Source organism: Macrobrachium nipponense, chromosome 30, assembly GCF_015104395.2.
Source record: "Macrobrachium nipponense isolate FS-2020 chromosome 30, ASM1510439v2, whole genome shotgun sequence".
NCBI lineage: Eukaryota > Metazoa > Arthropoda > Malacostraca > Decapoda > Palaemonidae > Macrobrachium > Macrobrachium nipponense.
This window is the reverse complement of record NC_087218.1, coordinates 66,133,076-66,158,831: the sequence shown is the minus strand read 5'-3', so window position 1 is coordinate 66,158,831 and position 25,756 is coordinate 66,133,076. Positions and strand designations below refer to the sequence as shown.

Genomic DNA, 25,756 nt, shown 5'->3' with positions numbered 1-25,756 from the left:
GACCAAAGAACCTATGGGGTTAGGTCTGCCTTCTTCCGCAGATGCGGATTTTGCTTCCTTAGTGGACTCTTCTAGGAGGAAGTCGTTGCTGTCTGCTAAGGCGACTTGGGGCATGGGTGAGCTAGACCACCTTCTAAAGGGCCTCTTTAAAACCCTAGAAGTCTTCAACTTTATGGACTGGGCTTTGGGAGCGTTAGCGAAGAGAGCTCAGGACACTGACTTTGTTTCCATGGAGGAACTTTCGAGCGTCCTGCTTGCCTGGACAGAGCGGTCATGGACGGTTCTGTGGAAGTTGCCTCTCTTTTTGGAACGGGAGTATTAAAGAAGAGATCTGTCTTTAGCTCTTTCTTAGCAAGAGCAGTATCACCTTTGCAAAGGACATCTCTTCTTTTGCACCGTTATCCCCGCACCTTTTTCACAAGAGACTGTTAGAGAGGTTTCTAAATCTCTTACGGAGAAGGCAACTCAGGATCTCCTCACGCACTCAGCCAAGAAGGTTTAGGCCGGCAGTGCCATATAGAGAAAAAAGAGAGACCTTCTTTTGTTCAACCCTTTCGAGGTGCCTCCTCTTCTAGAGCCCCTCTTAGAGGTCGCAGACCAGAGAGAAGGAGTAGACCATCTAGAAGGTCCTTCGGGAAGTCTAGATGAGCAGGAAGTCCTCCAGACGAAACAAAGTAGGCGCCAGGCTACTCCACTTTGCCAAAGTCTGGGCGCAGAAGGGAGCGGACTCCTGGTCCCTCTCTATCCTGAAAAAAGGATACTTGATCCCTTCAGGGACAAAAATCCTCCTTGACGACAAACTCCAAGGGAGTTGACCGCAAGATACTCGGATCCGGTCCGAAGCTTGCTATGTTGCAAGCAGTGGAACAGATGATTTCCAAGGAAGCGGTAGAACTGGTTCAAGATCTCCAGTCTCCAGGATTCTACAATCGGCTATTCCTGGTACCGAAAGCATCGGGGGGATGGAGACCGGTTCTAGACGTCAGTGCCCTGAATTTCTTTGTATTGAAGAAGAAATTTTCAATGGAGACGTCTTCCTCTGTTCTATCTGCTCTTCGTCCAGGGGACTGGATGGTGGGTCCCTGGACCTTCAGGATGCGTATTTCCATGTGCCAATTCATCCGGCAGCAAGGAAGTATCTGAGGTTCATGTTCCAAGGGAAAGTGTTCCAGTTCCGAGCGATGTGCTTCGGACTTTCGACTGCCCCTCAAGTCTTTACGGACATCATGAAGAATGTAGCTTATTAGCTACATCTGGAAGGGATCAGGATCTCGTTATATCTGGACGATTGGCTAATAAGAGCCCAATCGGAGAAAAAATGTCTGGAGGACCTATTAGTTACTCTAAAGTTGACAAAGTCCTTAGGCCTTTTAGTAAATCACGAGAAATCCATGCTGACTCCCCAGCAGAATATTGTCTATCTGGGATTCAGATGGATTCTCGGGATTTTCTAGCGTATCCTTCGCAGGAAAGGAGAGAACGCTGCTTAGAAAAGGTGTCAGTCTTCTTAAGAAGAAAGAACATTGTTCCGCGAGGGAATGGATGAGCTTACTGGGGACCCTCTCCTCGATGGAACAGTTCGTTTCCTTAGGAAGACTTCACCTACGACCCCTTCAATTTTATCTGAAGGAGAAGTGGGATTGGAAGTCCAACAATCTAGGAGATACATTTCCAATCTCGAAACGGATCAAGGAGAATATCCGTTGGTGGTTAGATCCACAGAAACTAAGCAAGGGAATCTCCCTTCGCTTACAGAACCCTCGCCTAGCGTTGTTTGCAGACGCCTCAGATTCAGGGTGGGGAGCGACCCTAGGTTCGCAAGAAGTGTCAGGCACTTGGGAAGGAGAACAAGTGTCCTGGCACATAAACAAGAAAGAGCTAACAGCCATTCATCTAGCTTGGTTCATTTCTAGGAACAGGTCTCAGGTCTGGGGATCAGATTCACTCGGACAACACAACAGCCCTCGCTTATATAAAGAAACAAGGGGGGACGCATTCCTTTTCCTGTACGAATCAGCAAAGGATCTGCTGATTTGGGCACAGGAAAGGAAGATCTCTCTCCTCACAAGGTTTGTGCAGGGAGAGAAAAATGTCCGGGCAGATCTGTTAAGCAGAAAAGAACAAGTCCTACCCACGGAATGGACTCTCAATCCTCAGATTTGCCAACAACTTTGGCATCTGTGGGGAAGGCCCAATATAGACCTGTTCGCGACCAACAAGAATCACAGATTAGAAACCTATTGCTCCCCGATCTCGGATCCTCAAGCAGTAGCAGTAGACAGCTTTCTGCTAGATTGGATGGGCTTGGACGCATACGCCTTCCCTCCTTTCAAGATAGTAGGAGAAGTATTGAGGAAGTTCGCTTGCTCGGAAGGAACAAGAATGACCCTCATCGCTCCCTTCTGGCCGGCTCTCGATTGGTTCACAGAGGTGCTGGAGTGGTTAGTGATTTTCCAAGATCGCTTCCACTAAGGAACGATCTTCTCAAACAACCCCACTTCGACAGGTTTCACAAAAACCTCCCCGCTCTAAGTCTGAACGACTTCAGACTGTCGAAGGACTTGTCAGAGCAAGGGGCTTTTCACGAGAAGTGGCGAAGGCTATTGCAAGAGCCAGAAGAGTCTCCACTTCTAAAGTATATCAGTCGAAGTGGGAGTTGTTTAGAAGATGGTGTAAGGGAAAGAAAATATCCTCCTCCAGTAACCTCTGTAACTGAAATCGCAGATTTTCTCCTATATTGAGAAAAGACTGTAACCTGGCAGTTTCAACAGTGAAGGGTTACAGAAGTATGCTGGCCTCAGTTTTTCGACATAGAGGAATAGATCTGACGAATAATAAAGATCTTCATGACCTTATAAGGTCTTTTGAGACCACGAAAGAACATGTAATCAAGAAGCCTAGCTGGAACTTGATGTGGTTCCTCAAGTTCCTAATGTCGGAAAAATTTGTACCGTCTCACGCAGCTTCGTTTATTTAAGACTTAACGAGAAAGTCATTATTCCTTTTTGCGTTAGCAACAGCCAAGAGGATTAGCGAGTTGAAGCTTTTGGAAGGTTTTAAAGTGGGGTTTAAGAAGGATTCAGCGATTTGCTCCTTTTAAACCATTTTTTCTAGCGAAAAAATGAAAATCCCTCAAAGCCTTGGCCAAGAAGCTTTGAGATAAAAGGACTATCTTCATTAACAGGAGAGAACTAGAAAGGACTTTGTGTCCAGTCAGGGCACTCAAGTTCTACCTGGAGAAGAAGAAGTTGCTGAAAGGTACAGAAGAAAGTCTTTGGTGCTCTGTAAGAGATCCGAAAAGAGCGATTTCTAAGAACGCCCTTACATACTTCATAAAAGATGTAATAAGGGAAGCTCACCTTAAGTGCGAAGAAGAGCATCTCAAGGTTAGAGTGAGAGCTCATGAAGTAGAGCCATAGCTACGTCTATGGCATTTCACAAAACATGGTCGCTTCAGGCTCTTATAGAGTCGACATTTGGAGATGTAATTCGGTGTTCGCCTCGAATTACCTAAGAGACGTTAAAATTTCGTACGAAAAGTGCTTTGCTCTGGGAGCGTATGTTTCGGCGAATTCAGTGCTGGGAGAAGGGGCTGAGGCTAATCCTTCCTATTTAGTTTAAGGCTTAATTTACTGTTTATTGGTGGTTGTTTTTATTGGTTAATTGTCAGAGGGAATAGGGACCCTCTTACAATTCATAGATTGTAACAATACTAACATGGTCAGGTGATCGGGATTGGCTTCAGTGCTCTTTGTGATTTGTTTATAAACCTTAACTCTGTCATGTAAGAGGGCGAGTCTCCATTGATATGACAAAAGGTCAAGGCTCTACCATGTAAGTGGGTCAGCCCCCATTGGTACGATCCAGCATAGGCTCTGTCGCGTAAGCGGGCGAGCCCATTGACACGATCCAAAGAGTTATTCAACCAATAGGTTCATTCCTCGTTGAAACTCTTGAGGCAAGAAGACTCATCGACAGTAGTTCATGAAGTCTTCAGCCCAATAAGGTAGGAACTATGGATTATGTTATCCAAGAACATAGGTTGTTTTTCCCTGTTTTTTAATGTATTTAGTTTAAGTATTAATTTGTTTTTAGCTGTCTCTTGCCCGCACCAAGGGTGCCAATCAGCTAAGTATATATCTGCTGTAAGTTACTTGTACAAAAATGATATTTGTTAAGATACAATAAAGTTTTGTACATACTTACCTGGCAGATATATACGATTAATGGCCCACCCAGCCTCCCCTCAGGAGACAGGTGGAAGAGAAATTATGGCTTAGAAAACGGGAATAGTTCCAGAAACCCCGCCACCCAGCGGCGGGAATGGTGGATCACCTGACCTACCTGTCGCGTGTGCCGCGAGTTTTGAAATTCTGTCGGACGACCGAGTCTATAGCTAAGTATATATCTGCCAGGTAAGTATGTACAAAACTTTATTGTATCTTAACAATATCATGTTTGTGACTCATTTGAAGGAAGTGGAGAAGGTCTTCAAGAATTGTAGCACTCACGGCTCTTTATCTATTGCTGGCATGGTGATAGGAGCAGTAGCATAGGAGATTGTCTGTCCCCATATAAATTTTGCCTTGTAATCAAGGTTAACTGAGTCCACGGGAAGTCTGGGGGTATACTGTACTGGGAGTACCTCCAGTTGTGTAGGTGAGTTTGGTTAATTTGTTTTTTAAATCTGGTTTTGCCCAGGGCAGGGGCACTATTTTTTTGTTGTTCTTTGGTAAGCCAGCAGTATGCCCCCATGGCTTCAAAGAATATTTCACTGATGCATAGGCGACTCCTGGTCTTGCAACCACTCTCTCTACTAAGTAAGATGAGCGGCAACCAGCTCGCTTATGGTAAGGTATGACAACCATTATGTTAGTGCTATTACTTATTGTCTTTTTTGAGAAATTCTTTTATTATCAAAGGAGACTTGCTCCACTTTCTTCCACCTATCAGTATGGAATCAGCTATGTATGTAATTTGCTTGGTAAGACACTGAAATAAAAACGATGTACATATTTTTATAATATAATTAAGATTTATTGTGGCCGAAACTGAATTGGAGGATGCTGTAATGTCATACCTGGTGGTCCAGGAAGTGGGCTGGATACACCTTTCACCTGCACTAGCAATGGCAGCGCAACCGCGAAATTTGAATTTTGGTCTGCCATGGTAGGGAACCTACAGCTATATAATTGCTTGGTAGGTACAAAATAACTTAATTAATTTATTATAAAAGTGTCATTTTTCACAGAAGACTGGATTTTAAAATTCCATATGTGAAGGTCACAGCTCAGAAAGAAGGATGTAGCACATATAAACACCGTAACCCCATACTGTTTGGAATAAAATGACGAATAACAAAGAGATTATTTTCCTTACCCATTGTCTTAGCAGTATGAATGAATAACTGTTAAAACACTTTTGGAGCCACTAGGTAGGCTGTTCAATTATAGGTCAACACCTTCCTCAGGTTTGCCAGAAGTTGTGGAACCTTTAGAAAACCCAAAACACCAATCTGTTCACGGCTGCCCAAAACACCACACTATCCAGTTTACTAACCTACATGCCAGGATCCTCAGGCATGGGCAGTAGATGCCTTCCTACAAGAATGGTTGAATCTAGACCTTTATGCTGTTTGCTGTTTAGATGAAATATTCAACAAGTTGTGAGCTTTGCAAAACACAAAGATGATTTTAATTACTACTCAATCATAACCCCAAAGGGAATGGTTCCCCTAACTTCCTTTCCTGGAGGTAGATGTTCCTTGTTTTCTTCCGTTCAGAGAAGATCTTTTCAGACAGTCTTATTTGAGAAGATTACATCAAACCTCCACATGCTTCATCTGACCGTGTGGAGATTGTCAATTTTTCTGTTATGAGCTTATGGTATTTCTAGAATGGCAAAGAAGCAACCCTCAATCTGTTAGACTTGTGTATCAATAACAGTGGTCACTTTAATTGATCTTGGTGCTTGTCCACAGTGATATTCATCACTTGCTCCACTAGATATCCTGACTTAAGTTGTACCAGTATTTCAGGTACTCAAGCAGTTTTCTGTCACAGCGATCCAAAGAATACCGCTTTACATTGCATTCAGTTCTGCATCATGCTGACTGGAATATCGGTCATGATTTAAAGTTCGAAGAGGTTTTCAGTCTTTTGTGATGGAAATTTCATCTTATCATGATTTATGATGACATTTAGATGTAGTCCATCAGATTTTAACTTAACTGCAGTTGAGCCTTTTGATAATGGCATCACTAAAGAACTTTGAAGATACTATTCTTTTAGCTCTTGCTGCAGCAAAGTTTATTAATGAAGTTCAAGCTTTTTCTTGTATGTGGGCATTCTTCTAGTGGCATCCTCTCTCTTTTCTTTCATTGCTTAGAAAAGATATAAAAGTGAAAGCCCCCTTCTCAGATTTGTGACAGTTCCTAATTGGTAAGCAATGAATAAATGACTGTCTCATGTCCAGTTAGAACTCTTAAGGATTTATATTAGTGAGCTTAGAGCCTTTCTTGTATGTGGGCTTTGTTCTAGTGGCAACCTCTCTTTTCTTTTATTGCTAAGTAGAAAAATTATAGAAGTGAAAACCCTTCCCAGATTTGTAAGTGCTTAATGTAACTGCTTTGGGAAGCAATGAAGTAGCTGTCTTATGTCCAGTTAGAGCTCTTAAAGGTTTACCTAAGACAGACATAAATCATTCAAGAGGAGGAGTTAAGTATTTTATCCTCCTCATGGCTTCTGTACCTTAAGCTCGGTTTTACTTAATTTAAAACCTTTTTGCTAGAGAAGGTTGTTATGCAGATCATGAGAGATGTAACTGTTGTCGACTCCTATTATTTGCAAAATGTTCAAATTTAACACGCAGTGCAAAGCCTTAGTCCCATTGTTATGGCAGAGACTCCTTTTTTTTTTTCCCTGAACCGAAATATATGATGGGAACCATGCTTTCTATCTTATCATTAGTTGTTAGGAAGTCCTGCTATTGAATTTTGGGAGCATTAAGGTACATGTTGGTGTATGAATGAAGTGGTAGTTGCCTTTAGTTTTGGACTGTTAACTGTCAACTGAGCACAGGAGTCCCTAGTACTCTATGAGATAGTCCTTTTTATCCCTGTAAGGATACTCTGACAAGTATTGCTACAAGGGCCTTACACCTTGTTGTGGTTCCAATGTCTGGTGACGTAACTTGCCAGTAAGCATCACACAACTAGCAGGAATGTTTAAGCTTTTTTCTCCCCATTTAAAAGATTTTGGGTCACTTGGCTGAACACTGTTTCTCTGGTTGGACCAACCCACCATCCTCATTCAGTGTGGTAGTCAGCCAACTTTAATGGTAGGTAAGAGTCATTCCAAATAATGGAAATTTTCATGATGAAATGTTAATTATTTGAATACTTACCTACTGTTAAAATGGAAACCCACCCAGCCTCTCCACACCTTAGTGGGTGATCATGAAGCACTCTGAGTCCTAGCAGGTTAGCCAAGCATTATTTATTTTTTTAAATGCTAATCGCATCTAATGGTACAAAGATGAAAGCTACCTTTAACAGTAGATAAGTATCCAAGTAATTAATTTTATGAAATTTTCATATTGCAATGTCTAAAAAATGGATATAATGTACTACTGAAAATGAAGATACTGATAAAATTCTTTCAAAAATTGGTTTCCATGCTTGGTCTACATTGTTGGTTGAAAGTTGGACAATCTTTAAAAGTATGTTTGATGATATAGTATGTTGTTCTGCATTCTCCGCAGTCAGGGATTGGATTAACGTGTCAAATAAGCATGACCAACTCAAAGGTAAGATAATATTACTTCATAGAGATAATAACAGGAAATGGATAACAAGATGAGGGCACATCAATAGAATGACCATGCCAGTGGTCAGAATTACAAAAGCTAGTGTAAGCTATTGGCCTCTTAACATTGCAGAGCATTTGCTGCTACAGCAATACTCGAACGTACATGATAAGTTTGGTACGTCACTAAAAATGCTAATGTGTGCATACAGTAAATGCTTATTTCTAGAGTTTAAACCCTAAATATGACAAAATTATGCTCCCAAAAGACTTTACTTTCATTTAAAAGTTAGCTCAATACCAAACTGTATTTTTTCATTACATTACTGAGGAGAGAGAGAGAGAGAGAGAGAGAGAGAGGAGAGAGAGAGAGAGAGAGAGATGAGAGAGAGAGAGAGAGAGAGAGCGAGAGAGGAGAGAGAGAGAGAGAGAGAGAGAGAAGAGAGAGGTTGTCCTCACATTAAATATCAAGAGTGTAACTACGTATTCATGAATTATTATGGAGACAGAGAGAAATAACATGAGAGGGGGAGAGAAGGGGGGGTTTCTTATATTAAACATCAAGTGAAATTATTCATGATTCATGAAAAGAAAGAGAGAATAACTTTGGTAAGAGAGAGCATTATTCTTACATTTAGGTATCAAAAGAAGGAAATTCATGATTTATGAAGAAAAAAGAGAGAGTGATTTTGAGTATCCATCTGTAGCAGTATTATATTTGATCATGAGTGGGCAACTTTTGTCCCCTTCATGGTCAATATGTCACAATAATTGACAGTTAGGGACTACACCCCCCTTGCTCGGAAGGAATGGATAAAAGACTGAGAATCAACATGTATTCCCTCTAAGAAATTAAAAAAATTTACTGTAGAAATGCAAAAAGATTTAATTATAGCACGGAAAATGTGAAAAAATTAATAAAGTAACGTCACATTTATCTGTAAAACTACAGTATACAAAGCAAACTAACCTGCTTCCTCCAAAGAATTCACGTTTTCATCATTTTCATGTTACGTAATGTTTTATAGTAGCAAGATGGTTTCTTTGCCTTATCAAATTAAATATTTTTGTAGGATTAACGTAATTCTTGACTGTAGTTTTGTTGCCAAGGTGAAGGTTTGTTTACCCCTAACTAAGGGCTTTTGTAGTTTTTCGATGAAATGTAAAATAAAATATTTTTATATGTAATCAAGATTTAATTATCACAATATACTGTTTTACAAATTGGATGAACAAAAGAACATTACAGTGCTTCCAATTTAACATTATTTTGGGCAAGGGAGTATTAATTACAAAGCAAATGTTTGTTTCCATCCATCACCTGATTGCTGTCCTTTTAACTTTCCCTTTCACTCTATTGGCATAAAATTGTCCACAGAAATTTTTAAAGTCGTTGCGCCCAAAGAAAATATTCAGTGTCCTGCTTTCTGTTATAAATTTATTTTGTGAATTGCATCTATAGTCATCTGAATAGTGTTTAATTATTTTAAATGCTATTTCTAAAGAAACGCACTCTACATAAAAAGACTAATTTGGGTCTGGTTAAAACTCACCTTTTATGCAAGTCAAGCACTGTTTATTTTCATTTGTTCATAAATTTATTTTCATGAATATTTTTTGCATGTAGGCGATGGACCAGCACCAGAAGAAGTTCTGACAGCAGTACCAGCTGGAGATGACCGCATTGCATTCAAATCTGGATATAACAAGTACATTGGAGTTGATGGGTCAGGTCGTGTTGTTGGACGAGCTGATGCGATTGGACCAAGAGAAATGTGGCAACCAATTTTCCAGGTATAAATCTGTTTTCACATATGTGAAAATAAGTGAAGTACTTATTTTTGAGTTATTCCTGACAAAGAGTTGGTTGGCATGATTTTTTTGCTTGTATACCAAACAGTATCTAGATTGTTGTTGTTACCTGACTGTGTATTTGGCCAGTGGAAGTAAGTGTTGATACATACTGGTTCTGAAGGGGAAGCAGTGTTTATGTTAGATTTGATAAAAGTGTCAGAAATCTATTTTATTGAACTCGCCCCATAGCATCCACAGGGTCACATCCCTAAAATGATTTCTTTTGCTACCTTTTCAGTAACCACAAGTTTTGTTATGCTTTTGTTTATTTTCAGTCCTCTTCTCTTGACTCCACTCCTCCATCTTTCATGTATTTCTTCAACCGCTTCCTCAGATTCTGCTGTTAAAACACAGTCATCTGTACACAGGAGTGTTCAACCTCCCTTTTTGTACTCCTTTATAGCTTCTGCCATTAGTATGATAAACAGCAAAGACTCTTGGCTGATCTTTTATGGACAGGTACATTTGTCCAAGTTTTTTTCTGGGGTAGCTGTCTTTGTCTTCAAGGTATTTCGTGTCATGGTTTTTTCATATCATTAGCTTTTTCTGTTTTAACCTCCCTATTGCAAAGACTGCCTCTGTTTTTCTCAAGCATGATGCCATACTGACAATCATCAGCTTTTAACAGATTTTCTTAGCCTTACTTTGAGCACCTTCTCCAGTATTTTCATGGCATGACCAAGCTTATTCACTATAATTTCCAATTTTTGTGTATTTTCATGCTTTTATCCCACTCTTCTGGTCCTATTCTTTCTTTGTCAAGTTTATAATGTATTACGGCAGGGTTCGTTCATGGCAGGGACTTCAGATCCTTCTAGGAGGTAGTTTGCTTGTTACAACTACTTTTGTGGGCTTATGTTTGTTTGTCCCTCCCTTTGAAAAGGTGCTGTGTACGGTTGGAATGGTATTCCCTTCGGTCCACAGCTGCATCTTTTTTTATGCATATTCATTATGTTTGTTCAGTTTAGTCTCTTCTCACCTAAGTGTTCACCCCACCTTTTTGTCTAATCGTCATCTATCATTTGAAAAGAAATCCTTAGTGTAAGCCTTGACTTAGAAATATGACTCGAGTTGTTTAATTAAATAACTTTACATTGGACCCCCGTATATGTATGCTGGGGATGCTTACCAGACACACCCCCCCCCCCCCCGAAAATAGCTAAAACCTGTGAATACTTAGAACCCCCGGGGTCTAAAAATGCTTATAACTGCCTATCTTGAAAGTTCAAATACCAAATGTATACCTTAAATAACACCTACTTCAAATATACCTTTAAATTACTATCCTATTACTGTATATTTATATTTGAGATTAAGTGATTAATATAATTTCAAAGTCATCCTAAACATTAAAAATATAGAAGTACAGCCAATATCAAGAGAGAGAGAGAGAGAGAGAGAGTAAGAGAGAGAGATAGAGAGAGAGAGAGAGAGAGAATTTTATTATTATTGTTTAATCTCATTAAACGTAACATTATTTGAAAATTAATGATGTAATTATTGAAAATTAGTGCTGTAATTATTGAATAAGCACATCATATCTCTGACCATCAAGAGTGAAACTATGAATTATTTCTGAGACATAGAGAATAATAATGAAGTCAGAGAGAGAGAGAGAGAGAGAGAGAGAGAGAGAGAGAGAGAGAGAGATAACTCCTTATGATTTAGCTCCTTCCCCTCTGCTAATATGTAGTATGTTTATCAAACTGTCATTTACTCCCCCGCCCTCCTTTCTCAAAGGGGATAAAAAGACTGGGAATTGCTATTTCTTTTATTAATCTTAGTTCAATAGTTTGATCATTAGTTATTAGGTAAATCATTTATTTATCATACTACAAAACAAATAACATACGTAAGTGAGAGACAGAGATAAATTTTATTGTTATTCTTTATCTCATTAAACTTCATATTATTTGAAAATTAAGTGCTGAATTATTATTTTATCATAAAATGTAGTAGTACACTTGAAGATATAATACATACATACACTTCCAGTAAAAACAGAGGGAGAGAGTTACCACAGGAGATATGGTTGTTAGCCTGGAAAACAAAATTGTTCAGTATGCTGATGATGCAACACTTGTGGGTGTAGCAAAGTCTCCACTTATGAGATATGAAGCTTTCCTTAGTCTCAGTCATAACATGGAATGGATTAGTGAATGGTGTAGACTGTGGGTATTAGGCTGAATTCCAGTAAAAAACAAAAACACTTGATTAGCAGATCTTACACTGTACAGACTTTCCATCCCATTCTCCCCTCTGGTGGATAGGACTGCTGAATGAGTCTGAAGCTTAAATTAACTATTCTAGGTGTAACTTTTGACTCTCATCTTACTTTTGAGAAATATCTAATGAAAGTGTCATCAAATGCTGCAAGAAAGTTGTGTAATCTACTTACGGCCTCATATATATTTTAATAACAGTAATAAAATCAGTGCAGCCTTTTTAAGGTCATTTGTCCTTCCTTTACTAGAATACTGTTTAATGGTATGGATGTCTGCTTCTGCCAGTGGTTCAGTGGTAGGTTTCTGTTTTCTAATATTAGCAGTAAGAACGTGGACCATCGACAGATGGTCTCGTTTATCAATTTTTCGTAAATTGTGTTTTACAAAGATCTTTCAAACAGAGATCTTTCACATTGACAATTGATCCCTAATCCTCTTTCCTGTTGAGAGCAACCAGATTTGCCAAGCAGTGGCATTAGTATGCAGTAAAATAGCCTTTGATGAACTTGTCATTTCCAGAGTTCCATTATTCCTCACATCGTTGGACTGTAGACCAGTTTCTGAGGGGATGTCAAACATGGAACTTCAAAAGTTCAAGCAAAGATGCAATGCATAACTACCCAATAGAATTCTCCTTGTATTTTCATAATTTACTGACATTTTTATCTCTCAATTTATTATTTGTTCATGAAACTTACCTGTCAGAGATATATATAGCTGTATTTTTTCCGAATCCGACAGAAATTTAAACACTTACGACACACCGCAGTGGGAGTCAGGTGGTTAGTACCCATTCCCGCCGCTGGGAGGCGGGTATCAGGAATCATTCCCATTTTCTATTCATAATTTTTCTGTCGCCGGTGCTGAAAACACCTGTTTTCAGTACCTCCGTCTTAGGATTTTGGAAACTTCATTGCCGCTAAGTATCCTAATTGTCTTTTGATTTATTCACTTGGATTTGTGGCTAGGCATACGCTATCTTAAATTGATTTGAATTTGATTCATTTTTGCATAAAATATCTGAATCTAGTTAGGATCTAGATTTCAGGACGGGGTTTGTTCTTGCACAAAGATAGGGTGTGGCTACCGAAAGCTTCGGTAGATTCGCATTTGGTATGTACGAGGGGTATGGGTCTTGCTTCTTTGTTGAGATTTGTCATGTAAGGAGTGTGAGACTTTGTCTATTCCGTAAGGAAGACGTATGATTCGTATGTACGCAATTAATCAGTAAACATGTCTAATTCCGTAAGGAAGACGTATGATTCGTATGTACGCAATTAATCAGTAACAAAAGTCAGGGTAGTGAACCTGCTAACCTTCCTGTAGACTTTATTTTGCATAACCCTGTAGTATGGCCTACGGGCTATGTATATGTCTACGAGAGGTGCTCGCTCTCCTTCATTGCTGTCAAGTGCTACTTCTGTAATTGTTACTCCTAACCCTGCAGTGTTGCTTTCGGGCCCTAAGCAGTGTCTGTAGAGAAATTGCCCTTTCTCTGATACTCCTTCGATTCGTAACTTAGAATCGAAAGTGCTTGCTTTAGAGAGTAAAAGTGAAGTGCAGAAGTGCAGTGATACCCTTGTGTAGTGGAGGGTACGTCAGATCGGCCTCGTTTCGCCTCTATCCGGGACCTCTGCTTGACTCCCAGAACCAGGGAGAGAGCATGTCGAAAGCCGAAGGAGGGTTACGAGGAACCCCCACCGATCTGGCGTGCCTTCGGCAGTTTCTGATGAAAATCCCCAGACTGCCTAAGTGCGTGCACGTGCACGAATCCTGAAGGATTGCTTCTCGTCCTCGAAGCGTCCTCCCCGCGCAGGGGTTGGAGCTTTCGGATGGACTCGCGCCCTCTAAATAGAAGCTTTATAGAAGAGGACGCTTCACGTCCTCTCTCTCTCTCTCTCGTTATGCGTTTCAGTGAGAAGTAAGAAGGCGAACGTCGTCCTGAACTCGTGTCCGTCTTTCCACCGAGAAATACGTAAAGAAGTCATAGTAGCAGTAAGCTTTTGAGAGCGGACGCCCAAGCCAGGGGCGCGCACCAGTGGACGCCGAGCGTGCGCGCCAGTGGACGCCGAGCGCGCTCCAGTGGACGCCGAGCGCGCTCCAGTGGACGCCGAGCGGGCACCAGCGCACGCCAGGTGTGTCGCCTGGCTGAACATTTCTGTTGAACTCTTCAAGCTCTTGTTTCAGATTTGGGCTTAAAGAATTTTTACCTCCTACCTTCGATGAATACCTTCTACCTCACCTGAAACGAAGTGAAGTAGGCAGTGCTTCGGAGTAAGCTTAAAGTGAACAGACAACTTCTTCTTCGAAACCCAGCAAGACATCGGGTTTCGTGAATTCAAGAGGTCTCTGTCAATTAATATTGCTTTTCGCATAGGTGGATGGAGTTAAGAAAGCTCAAGGGAAGTTCTCGTTTGCTCTACCGCAAGCTTTGCCATTCTGCCAATAAATTTAAGTTGCCACTACCGCAGTCAAGACTTTGCGATAAGGCAGTTACGGGTTATAAAGGCTCGATGTCCTGCACGTCAGGACTCTCGGCAACGTTCAGTAGGATTCTTGCAAAGGCACTCATCAAAAGTACGCTCTTCAGGAAAGCGCAAGACAGGACTGCCTTTGCCATACTGCCAATAAATTTTAAGCTTTAGCCGGCATTAGTTGTGATACGGGAGAGGAAGCTGGTTGGAGAGTTTCTTCCTCTTCCCAGGATAATTTTGCCAGCTTTTTTAGCCCATCTGAAAGGGCTTTTTCAGATGATAGATTTTGTTAGTTCCTAGTCGGGACTACGCTGCCGAATTGAACATCGTCGTTCTACCTGACGTAAGCCCAGTCTCTTAACAGGATTCTTGCCCCTTCCTCGTTTGAGACGGGAATCGGAAAATAAAATGCTCGACTTCCTGGATTACGTTTTGTCAATTCAGTGACTTTCCCCCATTGACAATATACTATCGTTTTGTCAAGTAAGTGGGTATCCCCTCATTGACAAAATATCTCTTTGTCCCGTAAATGGGTTAGTTCTCATTGACAAACATCTCATTAACTTGATATTGCGTAAGCGAATAGCTCTTATTGACAAGATTCGGAAGAGCTCTCATTCGTCATTCGCAGACTCGTACAAGAAATAGACTTGTAGACTACGTCAATGAACGCTTAAGTCCAATAACATAAGAAGCTTGAGCTGACTGCTTCGATTCTCCTAAGTTTTGTTCATGAAACTTGCCTGTCAGATATGTATGTAGCTGTATTTCCGAATTCAGCTATATATATGTCTGCCAGGTAAGTATGAACAAACTTTATTGTGATATAATTTCATATTTTGCCTTGCATTATTTCTGTTTGGTTTCAAGTCATATACGCTTGCTGTAGTTACCTCTTCAGATGGCAACCGAGAGGTCTATGGTCCATTTTAAGGACATTTAATCGTTACTCCCTGCAGCCTTCCAGGAGTTTCCGATTAATCTTTTACCGTTGTATGGTAGTGTTCTGAGACCACAAGAAAACGATCTATATATTTAGCGTTTTCTGTTTCGCTTAAATATACCAGCTTGAGAGTCTCTTTATGCTTAAAAATAACTGGACCTTTTTCTTCATAGAATAGGGTAGCTGGCAACCCAGGCATAAAGTTAAGAGACGACGATGACGGACGATCGTAAGCTGCTGCTGTCACTGTCCTCTCCTCCAGTCCAAACGAGCCAGTACCAACTCGTTCGCTGTCATGCGCTGTAGGTTAAGTCTCTCTCTCCTGCGGGATTGACTGACTAACCGTATCTCTGTGCTGGCAGTTACGTCTCTCTCTCTCCTGCGGGATTGACTGACGAACTGTATCTCTGCCCTACAATCACGGACTTTAGCCTAAGATTGAGGGATTTCTTACATGAATGAATAAACATTGCATTCGTTTGGCCTTAATATGTTCTACAGAGATATCTTACTCCTTTCGGTGCTCGTTACCGCACGGTATAGGACTACGAGTCTACCACAACATTGCACTATTATATGCTCTCTTGCTTAGGCAAAGCGCAGCCTTATTAGGGAAGTAAACATACTGTGTGAGGGAATGGATGAGCTTGCTGGGGACCATTTCCTTCTAAAGAAGTTTTGTTTCCCTGAATAGACTGCAATTCAGACCTCTACAGTTTTTTCCTACCGGGAAACTGAAATTTTATTAAAGATCTAGGAATGATTCTGAAACATCTCTTGGTGCGTTAAGTATCTCTTGAGGTGATAGAGAAAGAAGGTGCCGGACATCTGGAGAGGGTTTCAGATGTCCTGGATCATAATCTGAAAGAAGTGGAAGCAATTCAGTCGTCCCTCCAGTCCTCGAAACGGGTTTTTGGAACCATGGTCCATATCAACTCTGATCTTCCACAGCTCTCTCATATCTTAGGAAGTATCTTCTCTCGGTCCGGTTCGGGTTACGAGAAAGAGCCTATTATAACAACAGGCGTAGAATGGAACAATCCTCTAGAGGTTCGTTACAGGATTGCAAAAGTCCGTTCGAATCGTCTCGATCGAAGGCAGCAACTACTGACTTCCGAGTGGAATCTTTCTTTAGAAGTATGTTGAGAGTTTGTGGAGACTTTAGGGACGTCCTTTCATTCATCTCTTCGCTAGGTTGAGGACGAAGAGGCTTCTTCTTCTCTGCTCCCTTTCTCGATCGGGAGCGGTAACATTAAACGCCATCCTATGATATTGAACGGGAATGGATGTTTAGTCTCTTTTCCCCTTTTTTCAATCGCTTAGGAATGTAATAAGATGATTTATATCATCACAGGAGCGACAATGACGCTAATCGCCCCACCCCTGTTGGCCTTCAAGACCCTAGATTCACAGAGGTCACGTCCTTCCAAGGACCTTTTCCGAGAGAGTCGGTCTCCTTAACACGAAAGGTACCTATAACCTCTCCGCTCTGAGTCTGACTACGTTCAGACTATCGAGATGTTGACAGCATAAGATTGCAGTCTTCCCTTTGCTGTTTGAAGAATGGGATAAGCTGGCAGTCACAACTATTAAAGAATACGCAAATATGTTGTTGACGGCCTTTGGGCTCAGAGATTTGCTTCTGTCAACAACAAAGCCCTTCACGATCTTTGAGTTCTGTGAAATCTCGAAACTCGCTCACATCTACTTTTTGTCTCACCTGTTTTCTCGGGAGTCAGACACTCGTGCGAGATCAGGAGACATATAGTAGCCCTGAGTTTCTTGTTGACGAAGTCGTTTTGCGTTTATACACCCCCGATGATCGTTTTAACATGAGACCAGGTTGGACTGTCAGGCATTCGTCCTTCGGGACTGAATCGCCTTTTTGCTCCTCGCTCCTTTCTCCTGGCACCAGAAGCTCGAGTCAGGAGTGGCTCAGGAGTTGATTCGCTAACGACGTTGGGTTGCGTTGATACACCCCCCCAAGGTTTGCTAGCTGAATCGCCCAGGCAGTCCAGACCACTCATCCTTCAGCGAAGAATAGTGCCTTATGGTCTTCAGGGTACAGCCTTGCTGTCCTTGATTCGTCTGACTGGTCAACTGGTCGGTCACCTGACGTTAGTACAGACGGACTGAATGTGCATCCAGATCGAAGCTTTCAATATGGAACTTAGACATAGTCTGAAGTTCTTGATGTCAAAGCATTCGAACATCTCCTACCTGTTAACTTCTTGCATGTGATCAGAAGGACATTTTTCTAACCACCCTAGATACGACAAAGAGGGTTAGTGAGATTTTAAGCCATCGTCACAAGTTTTGGCTTTAGAGAAACACAAGGCGGTGTGCTCTCTAAGCTTTTCGTTATGGCCTAAGAATGGAAACCGTTTTGTCTTGGGCCAGGAGCTTGGAAGCAAGGATGGCACAAGTTAGTGGGCAGGAGCCAGAGAGAGTCCTGTGCCCTGTCAGGTCTCTCAAGTTTTTATCTACATAAAACTCAAGAAAGTCGAAGTCGTACGGACAATCTGCAGTGTTCCGAAAAGACCAGACTTGCCCATATCGAAGAACACCCTGGCTTTATTGTTAAGGAGGTCTTTCAAAAAAGCTCCTTCTTTGTGTTTGCACAAAGATTGAAATCTTTTGATTTGAATGCTCACGAGGTGAGGGCGCGGCCTCGGAAGCATTTCAACAGAGCATGGCACTCAGCAACATCCTGAGTACCATGTTTTAGCGAAGCAACTCTGTGTTCAATTCACACTCCCTGCGAGATGTGAAGATGGCATATGAGATCTGCTGCTCGCTAGGGCCATACGTGTCTGCAGACACAATCTTGGGGGCAAGAAGTACCACTCATCCTATCCTGTAGAAAATGGTTAGGAAGAGCTCTTAATTTAGTAGTTGAGTCGCCAACAACGGTGACCTTCTTAACTCTTAAGCCTTGTAGTTAAACACACCTTAACTTTGGCTAGGTGGGTCAGGTGGTGATATTATATATATATATATTTATTTTACTTCTTAGCCCTCATGGTATGGTCAATATGGTCTAGTCACGTCGTGGTCTCGCCCCTGTTGACAGATCATCTGAGTGGCACCAGCTATATAGGGTCTGCTACCTCGCTGGCAACTCTAGTGGGCACAAGCAGACTTTACGCGGCAGTAACCACGAAGTCAGCTATGCTATCAGGTAAGGAATCAAGATATCAATTATCTGCATATATATGTTTCCTAAAATCTTCTATTCTGTCTACTCCCACCACCAAAGGTGGGATTCAGCTATATATATATCTGACAGGTAAGTTTCATGAACAAAATGATATTGTAATGATACAATTAAGTTTGTTCATACTTACCTGGCAGATATATATAAATCAAGTACCCACCCACCTCCCCTCAGGAGACAGTGGAAATAAAAATTATGAATAGAAAATAAAAATGGGAATGATTCCTGATACCGCCTCCCAGCGGCGGGAATGGGTACTAACCACCTGACTCCCACTGCGTGTGTCGTAAGTGTTTAAATTTCTGTCGGATTCGGAAAAATACAGCTATATATATATCTGCCAGGTAAGTATGAACAAACTTAATTGTATCATTACAATATCATATTTATTTTATAAGTGAGACCTTTCTTTCTATATTTCACTTTATCTTCTCTTACTTCTGTCTAATGAACACCATATTCTTTGGAAACTTGAATTACAAAGCAGTGGCCCCCTGTGGCTTGTTCCTTATGAATAAGGGTTCATCTTCTAAATAATAATAATAATGATGATTATTGTAAAGATGGCATGGATGCTATTCCAACTGATTGAAAGTGTAGACAATTATCAATCTTAAGTATAGTTAAATATAGTACTCTATTAGGGATTCTTGAAAGGACAAGGACCAAGCTAATGTATGTCTTCTCTAAGATTTGTCTTACCTGGGCAGTGTTGTCTTAGTGTTGGCCAGGCTTTGATTTTTTTTTCATTACTGAAAAATTATAATTTACAACTTAAAATTCTGAAAATCATATAAGGCCTTTGGGGTTGGTGACATTATTTTCCTATAGTTTTTAAAACTTATGCTGGTGCTGTCATATGTATATATAGACGAAAAATGTTATTTCATCCTTCTTTTCATTCCCAAGGAAAGGTTTATTGGTATATGAAACAAAATCCAACAGTTTTTCGCAGATCTAGAGTTCATACAAAACATTTGTTATTGTTTTCTATTTTTAATTATTGTTTTAAGTAGCTTGCTTGCTGGAATATGCATATTCATTTTGTGTTAGTCCAGAAATGACAGAATAAGGTAATAGGTCAATACACTTGCAATTTATGGCTGTGATTAGGAAAAATATCTTAAAATGTTTTTTTATATAAATTCTCAAAATCGTTGGTCTTTTTCTTTTTTTAACTCATATTTTGCTATCAAAACCTCTTGATAAAAAGACTTGTTTTACATGGAATACTAATTTCACATTCCCTCACAGTGATCAAGCTTAGCATGAAAGGCCACTTGGCACAAGTTGGATAATCAATAATGGCTAACATTAAGAGAAATACAGTATATATTTAAGTTAATGTAAAAAGTTTTATTCTTAGTTTTATTTAATTTTTCCAGGATGGCAAGACAGGGCTGTTAGCAGTAAATGACTGTTTCCTTGGCATTGATGAGGATGACAATGTCATTGCCAAGAGTCCCACTGCAGGAAATTATGAGATGGTTACTATCCGCTCAAATACTGTTAGGTGAGAATTTCATTCCTCTACAAGTTACATCTCTGTTTATCAGACTTCTGTGCTTTTGAAATTATAGTCAGAATTATTATCTTGGTTACCTTTGTATATCTGATGGATTTTTGGATAGTCTCCTGAACTGAATGATGTGTATAGAAGCATCAGTTTAGGCTAAAAACTATTAAGAATTAATGCTAACTGTGGGATAACTTGAAAATTATCAGATTATTGGCTATATTGTAGGGTCTTTCTTTTCTCATCATACCTTCTTTCTCATCATACCTCGTTATTAATCAGAAGCCCAGACAAAAAAGCATTTGATAAGTTGAGTGATTACTGTATAATTATAATATGATTTTAATAATTCACTTGCATGATAACTAAGTTGTAATCTTTGAACTGAAACTTACTCTCTGTCACTTGCTTTATCTGCAACTACTTGACACGGGTTTGACAAATGTTGAAATTGAAACAATCGTTACCGAATGCTCCCAATAATTATACCCCACTCTTTGGAGGGTGGGGTAAGACAGCTTCTGCTTTGGTTGTCATTCTACTCATATGATGAAACGGCTAGTTTCACAACTGGCCGTTTTGGGTTTGTTTTTCTTGGTTAACAAATTGGATTGTTTGGATTTTAGTTAGTATTTGGCAACATGGATTCTTCTTTTCAATCTTCTCTATTGAAATCTGTTAGATTGTAAGGTAAGTGGTTGTAAGACCCCAGATTGGGTTAATTGAAGTACGGTATTTGTGAAATATGTGTTGATCATCAAGGGTTGAATTGTGATTCAGACAGCTGTCATGATCATTGCAAAGATGGTCTTTGGAAGAGATAGATAAGGTGATGAATTGCCACATTATTATGAAAAAAAATACTTAGAGAGTAAAGACAACAGCTAGTCTTGAATCTAGGTCTTTAGAATTAATACCTGATCAAGAAGATAGAAGGTAAGTTTATAGATTCTTCTTTAGTGGATATAGATCTTCTATATACAAATTGTCAACTCAGGGTAGTAGATTAGATTCATTGCAGCCACATATTGACTTGGTTAAATCTAGATTGAGTTTTTGTGTAACAGTTTGTCTCTTTAGCATTGAATGTGTTTAGTGCATTGGCAGGAACAGTGTCCCCTCATTATTTTGGCCACTCCATGTCACCTCAGCACCTCCTGCTGACAAGCCTGGTAGTCCCGGGGTGGTTTCCAGACGAGGACTAACATCCCAGAATGTTCAAGGACTATGCTCTTTGTCTCCTGCCTTTGCTTCTTGGTCTTCCATGACAGAGTTAGATCACAGTCACAGAAAGACAGGTATTGTAAGTCTAGATCTTGTGGTTGACCTCTTTTGTCCCCCACAGTTATCTAGTGATTCATCTGAGCCAGGTAACCAATCATGATCCATAGTAAGTGCTGCTGTTGCACTTGCAGCAGTTGCAAGGAGCCCCCTGAGTCTGTAGAACAGCCAATCAGGTGGTAAGCATTCGAGTGTTCTCCCCTTCATTCACCGATGGTCCAAGTTATGTCTTGACAAGGCCTTTGTTATGTCCATGCCTTGGCTTTTGTAGCTTTTATGGACTGCCTTTGAAGCTTATACTAGCATGCCAGATATTTGCATTCACCCGTTAATCCATTGGTTTCCGCTAGGCAATCAGGGCCATGGGAGCCATTGAGTCTGCATATGTTGTTGAATCCTCACAAGGCTTCATCAAGTTCACAAGAGACGTCTGAGAGTCTGTAATACATGTCAGCGAGTTCACATGAGCATCAGTGAGTCTGCTTGGCTGGTAACTAGTCATGCAGGGGTGTCAGCGAGTCTGCATGAGGTGTATGTGAGTGAGACGTCAGCGAGTCCTCACGAGGCAACAATGAATTTTCATGTTTCTGTCAGATGGACTTCAGAGCACTGGCACAGAGAGAGATGCCAGACAGACCATGAGTTGGAGCCGTGGAGCCAAGAACTGATCCCTTCCCTTTGTTGATGGCTGTCCATAGCATTGCTTCTTTCAGGGAAGCCCCTAGAGTTCTTGAGCCCAGACCTCTCACTGTATTCAGTTGTCTTGGACGAGGATGGGGTGTGCTTATTGGGGACCAAGTTGCTTCAGGGTGTGGTCACCAGTAGAAGTGAGTCTTCACATTATAATTGCAAGGAGTTGTTGGCAATCCAGAAGGGATGTAAGACATGGATGAGTGGTGTCCAATAAAGTAATTTTCTGTTTCTCTTGGACATGTGTTCTCTGGGTTATCTAAGACAGTAGGGGGTATGAAGTCTGAAACCTTGGTTAGCCATCACCAGGGATTTAGCCTATGGACAATGGAGAGGAATATTGTGGGCGACGAGGTATTGGTTCCGAGTCCTACTGGATACCAAGTAGAAGTTCCAGACAATTACCTCCATAGACAAATTGCTTCGTCAGATGGGGACAGGAAAAAACTTCATGGAAATATTCATCTTACTGCATGGAAACTGTCTACTAGCTTCTCAGCTCTGACTTTTCTAAATCACTTGGGATTCTTTCCTAATGGCAAAGGGAAAGTTGACTAATTTCTTGTTCAGTACAGTGGGAGCCTTAGATCATAGCGATCCATGCTGGCTTACATATTAAGGCACTCTGGATTGGGACTACAAAGAGGTTGACTTTGGCAAAGCTATTTGCTTATTTTAGCTGGAATGCTGGAGGTTCTACTAAAGCTGCTTTTATGGAACCTGGTCATTAGCTTAAGATGCCCTAGAGGCCCTTTTTTTTGAATCCCTGAGGGAGGCTTTTGGGGGGCTCAGTCTCTTTCTTAGAAACACTCTTTCTGGTGGCTGTGGCTTTGGCCAAAAGAGTAAGTGGACTAAAAGCGATATCATTAGTAGGGTGTTCATGTACTGGAGTAGAACTCTTTTTGGCATCCTTTCATGCTAAGAATGATGTCAAGGCCACAGGTCTTCCAAGAGTTTTCTCTACCGCCCTCTTTAGAACTCTAATTCCTGAGGAAATAAGAAAGCTACTTTTATGCCCTGTTAGGGCTTTAAGGATTTATACTTACCATCTTAACCATTAAGGAAGCAGAGCAGGAATCAATATTTTGTACTGTCAAGAAACCTGAGATTCCTATGTCTGAGAATGCCATGGCTTTCTTTGTTAAATCCTTAATCCTGGAAGCGCACTATGTGTTGTCTTCAGAGGATTGACTTTTTTTAAAGATGAAACTGCATGTCAGAGCAGCAGCTACACCTTTTAGTTTTCATCAGCACCTCTCTTGACTCAAGTTTTGGCAGCACACTGGAGTGTAGCTATGTGTTCACTTTTCTACTACTTGAGGGCCGTCTAGATCCAGTGGGAAGACTGCCACCACCCTCATACACTAGTAGACTCTGTGTTTACTTCCAACTACTTGAGGGTCATATAGATCCAGTTGGAAAGACTGTCACACACACACTAGTACCAATAGTTTTGGTGGGGGAAATTTCTCTTAGTCTTCCCTTGTGCGATACGAACAGGTATAGGTTTTCTTGCTATTGACCCCAGCCCGTAAGTAGAAGGACCATATTTATTGGAGTTTGTACATGGTAATATGACACTCTACTTTTGTTTTGATTATAGTATTATGCTTAATTGTATTTGGTTTGTTTTTCTTAGGTAACGGGGAAACAAAGTTCATTAAAGTAATTACATAATTTGTTGGACTCATGTTGCAGAGCCATTGCTCCTTTTGGAGATAGCTAACCTAAGCCGATTCATGCAAATTGGTGTTTTTGGGTGTGTGAGGTGCCACAGCAACTCAGTTAGGTAGGTGGCAACCATTTAGGGATCATGTTTAGTTGTGGTTCTAGCTCCCATCAGCTCTGCTGGCCTGAGGCACAGAGGGCTAGCACAGAGACCTAACTTACCATTCTGTGTTGCACAATCTCAACCATGGCTATATTCAGGGTCCATTCCACCTCTTACAGTAGTGGACCTTACCTGATGAAGTGGCTTATCTGACAAGTACTACCATGGAATCGTATTCATCAAGTAATCAGCATAAGGATATTTCTAATATCTGATAATTTGGGTTATAGGGAGACTTCTTACCCTCGTCCATCTTTCAGTGTTAGAGTCAGCAAATGATAGGGGTAAGTTTCACCTAAAATAATGATTTATTTGATAAAATAAAGTTTTTGGGGACTTGCCCTCAATCATCTGATCCCTCTCCCCTCTTAAGAGAGAAGAATGGCAAATAAAGCAGCTGCTATCTCACCCACACTCTCCAAGGAGTGGGAATGTGTTAGTTAACGATGTTTCAATTTTAACACTTGTCAAATTGTGCTAAGTAGTCACAGATAAAGCAAATGAAAGTTGTTTAAGTATTCATGTGTGTTTATAAGGTATGCCATGCCTTATAAATAAACAGCAAGTGTAATCTGCATACATGTATGTATACATGCACACATACTTAGTGTATACACACATATAGACACAGACTGAGACACTAATAGGGAGTAAAGTTGACTTAACGTGGCTGGGCAGTTTATACTACTGATACTATTCAGTTTTTCCAGTTTGATAGGATTTAAACTTCAAAATCTTATTAATATTAAAATCAGTGAATATAAAAACATAAAACAAAGTAATGTATATATTTAAATATAAAGAAAGTGAAAAGTTACATGAAACAGTTCATGCTGATGAATACACAACTCTCCCCACTCAGGCCCTCCTGACCCTCCCACCCCAAAAGCACTTGCCTTGTCTATCCCCCATAATGCTTAGCCACTCAAAAGTGGTAAATAAGTGCACTGATACTTTTTAAGCCAGTAACAGTTGCAAAAGCTCTCGGGAACTCTCGTGCCTGCCTCCCCCCCCAACCCCCCCAACCATTCTGTTTGGCCTCCCCCACCTTTCCCAAACTCTTTCCTCAGTCTACCATCCCCACAGTAACCCTTTCCCAGTCCCCTTGTAAACTGTATATGTATATTTTACATATATCATATTCTGGATAGGGTGAAACCAGAGATTAATTTGCTTTTGTGTTTTTAACAGGGAATGTGATAAGCCTAAGGAAATACCTGAGGAAGAACGAGGGAAATTAAAAGACGTAGAAGTGAATTACGTGAAAAAATTCCAGAAATTTCAAGACAAACGTTTACGGATTAATGAAGAAGGCGTAGCTGTGTTAAAAGAAGCACGTTCAGAGGGTTATTTACATGAAGCTTTGCTTGACAGACGCTCAAAAATGAAAGCTGATAGATACTGTAAATAAACCTCATTTTAGCTTTTATGAAAGGTTTTTATATGTATTTTTTATAAGCATTATTATAATAATAACACTGGTTCTTATAGAACGTATCTTGTATACCTTCATACCAGTTACAATCTACCCTCATTTCAGTAAAACAGATTGCAGTTAGGTTCTTCGCTTTGCATAATTTTAGACATAGCCAATTTTATAGGGCTGTAATTAGTGCATATTGTTGTTATAATAAAGGAATCAATAAAACTTAGTCACATCTCTAGACTCTGTAGGGCTTACCAGAAGGATTTATTTTTTTGAATTACAAATGCAAATGGGAGCTGGGTAAAGTTAAATAAGTTGCAAGTAATACTAAAAGAAAGAAGCAATGCTGAAGGATACCACAGAGACATTTTGGCATGCAAGGCAGACCTGTAAGCTGTACCTCACAATAAGGAGGCACATTGATGTATGGCCAGTGAAGACAGCATTGGAATTCATGATCTATTTGAGGAATAAATAGTAAATTTACGCAGGAA

At 40.5% G+C, this 25,756-nt stretch overlaps 1 protein-coding gene across 1 annotated transcript in view; it reads left to right on the top strand.

Moving 5' to 3' along the window:
- Positions 1 to 25,247, top strand: part of LOC135202184 (protein FRG1-like) — a 35,218-nt gene extending 9,971 nt beyond the window's left edge. The window contains exons 2-4 of the mRNA XM_064231439.1: positions 9,433 to 9,599; positions 19,904 to 20,031; positions 25,028 to 25,247. Coding sequence (XP_064087509.1) covers positions 9,433 to 9,599; positions 19,904 to 20,031; positions 25,028 to 25,247 — 515 coding nt within the window. The remainder of the gene's footprint in view (positions 1 to 9,432; positions 9,600 to 19,903; positions 20,032 to 25,027) is intronic.
- The last annotated feature ends 509 nt before the right edge of the window (positions 25,248 to 25,756 follow it).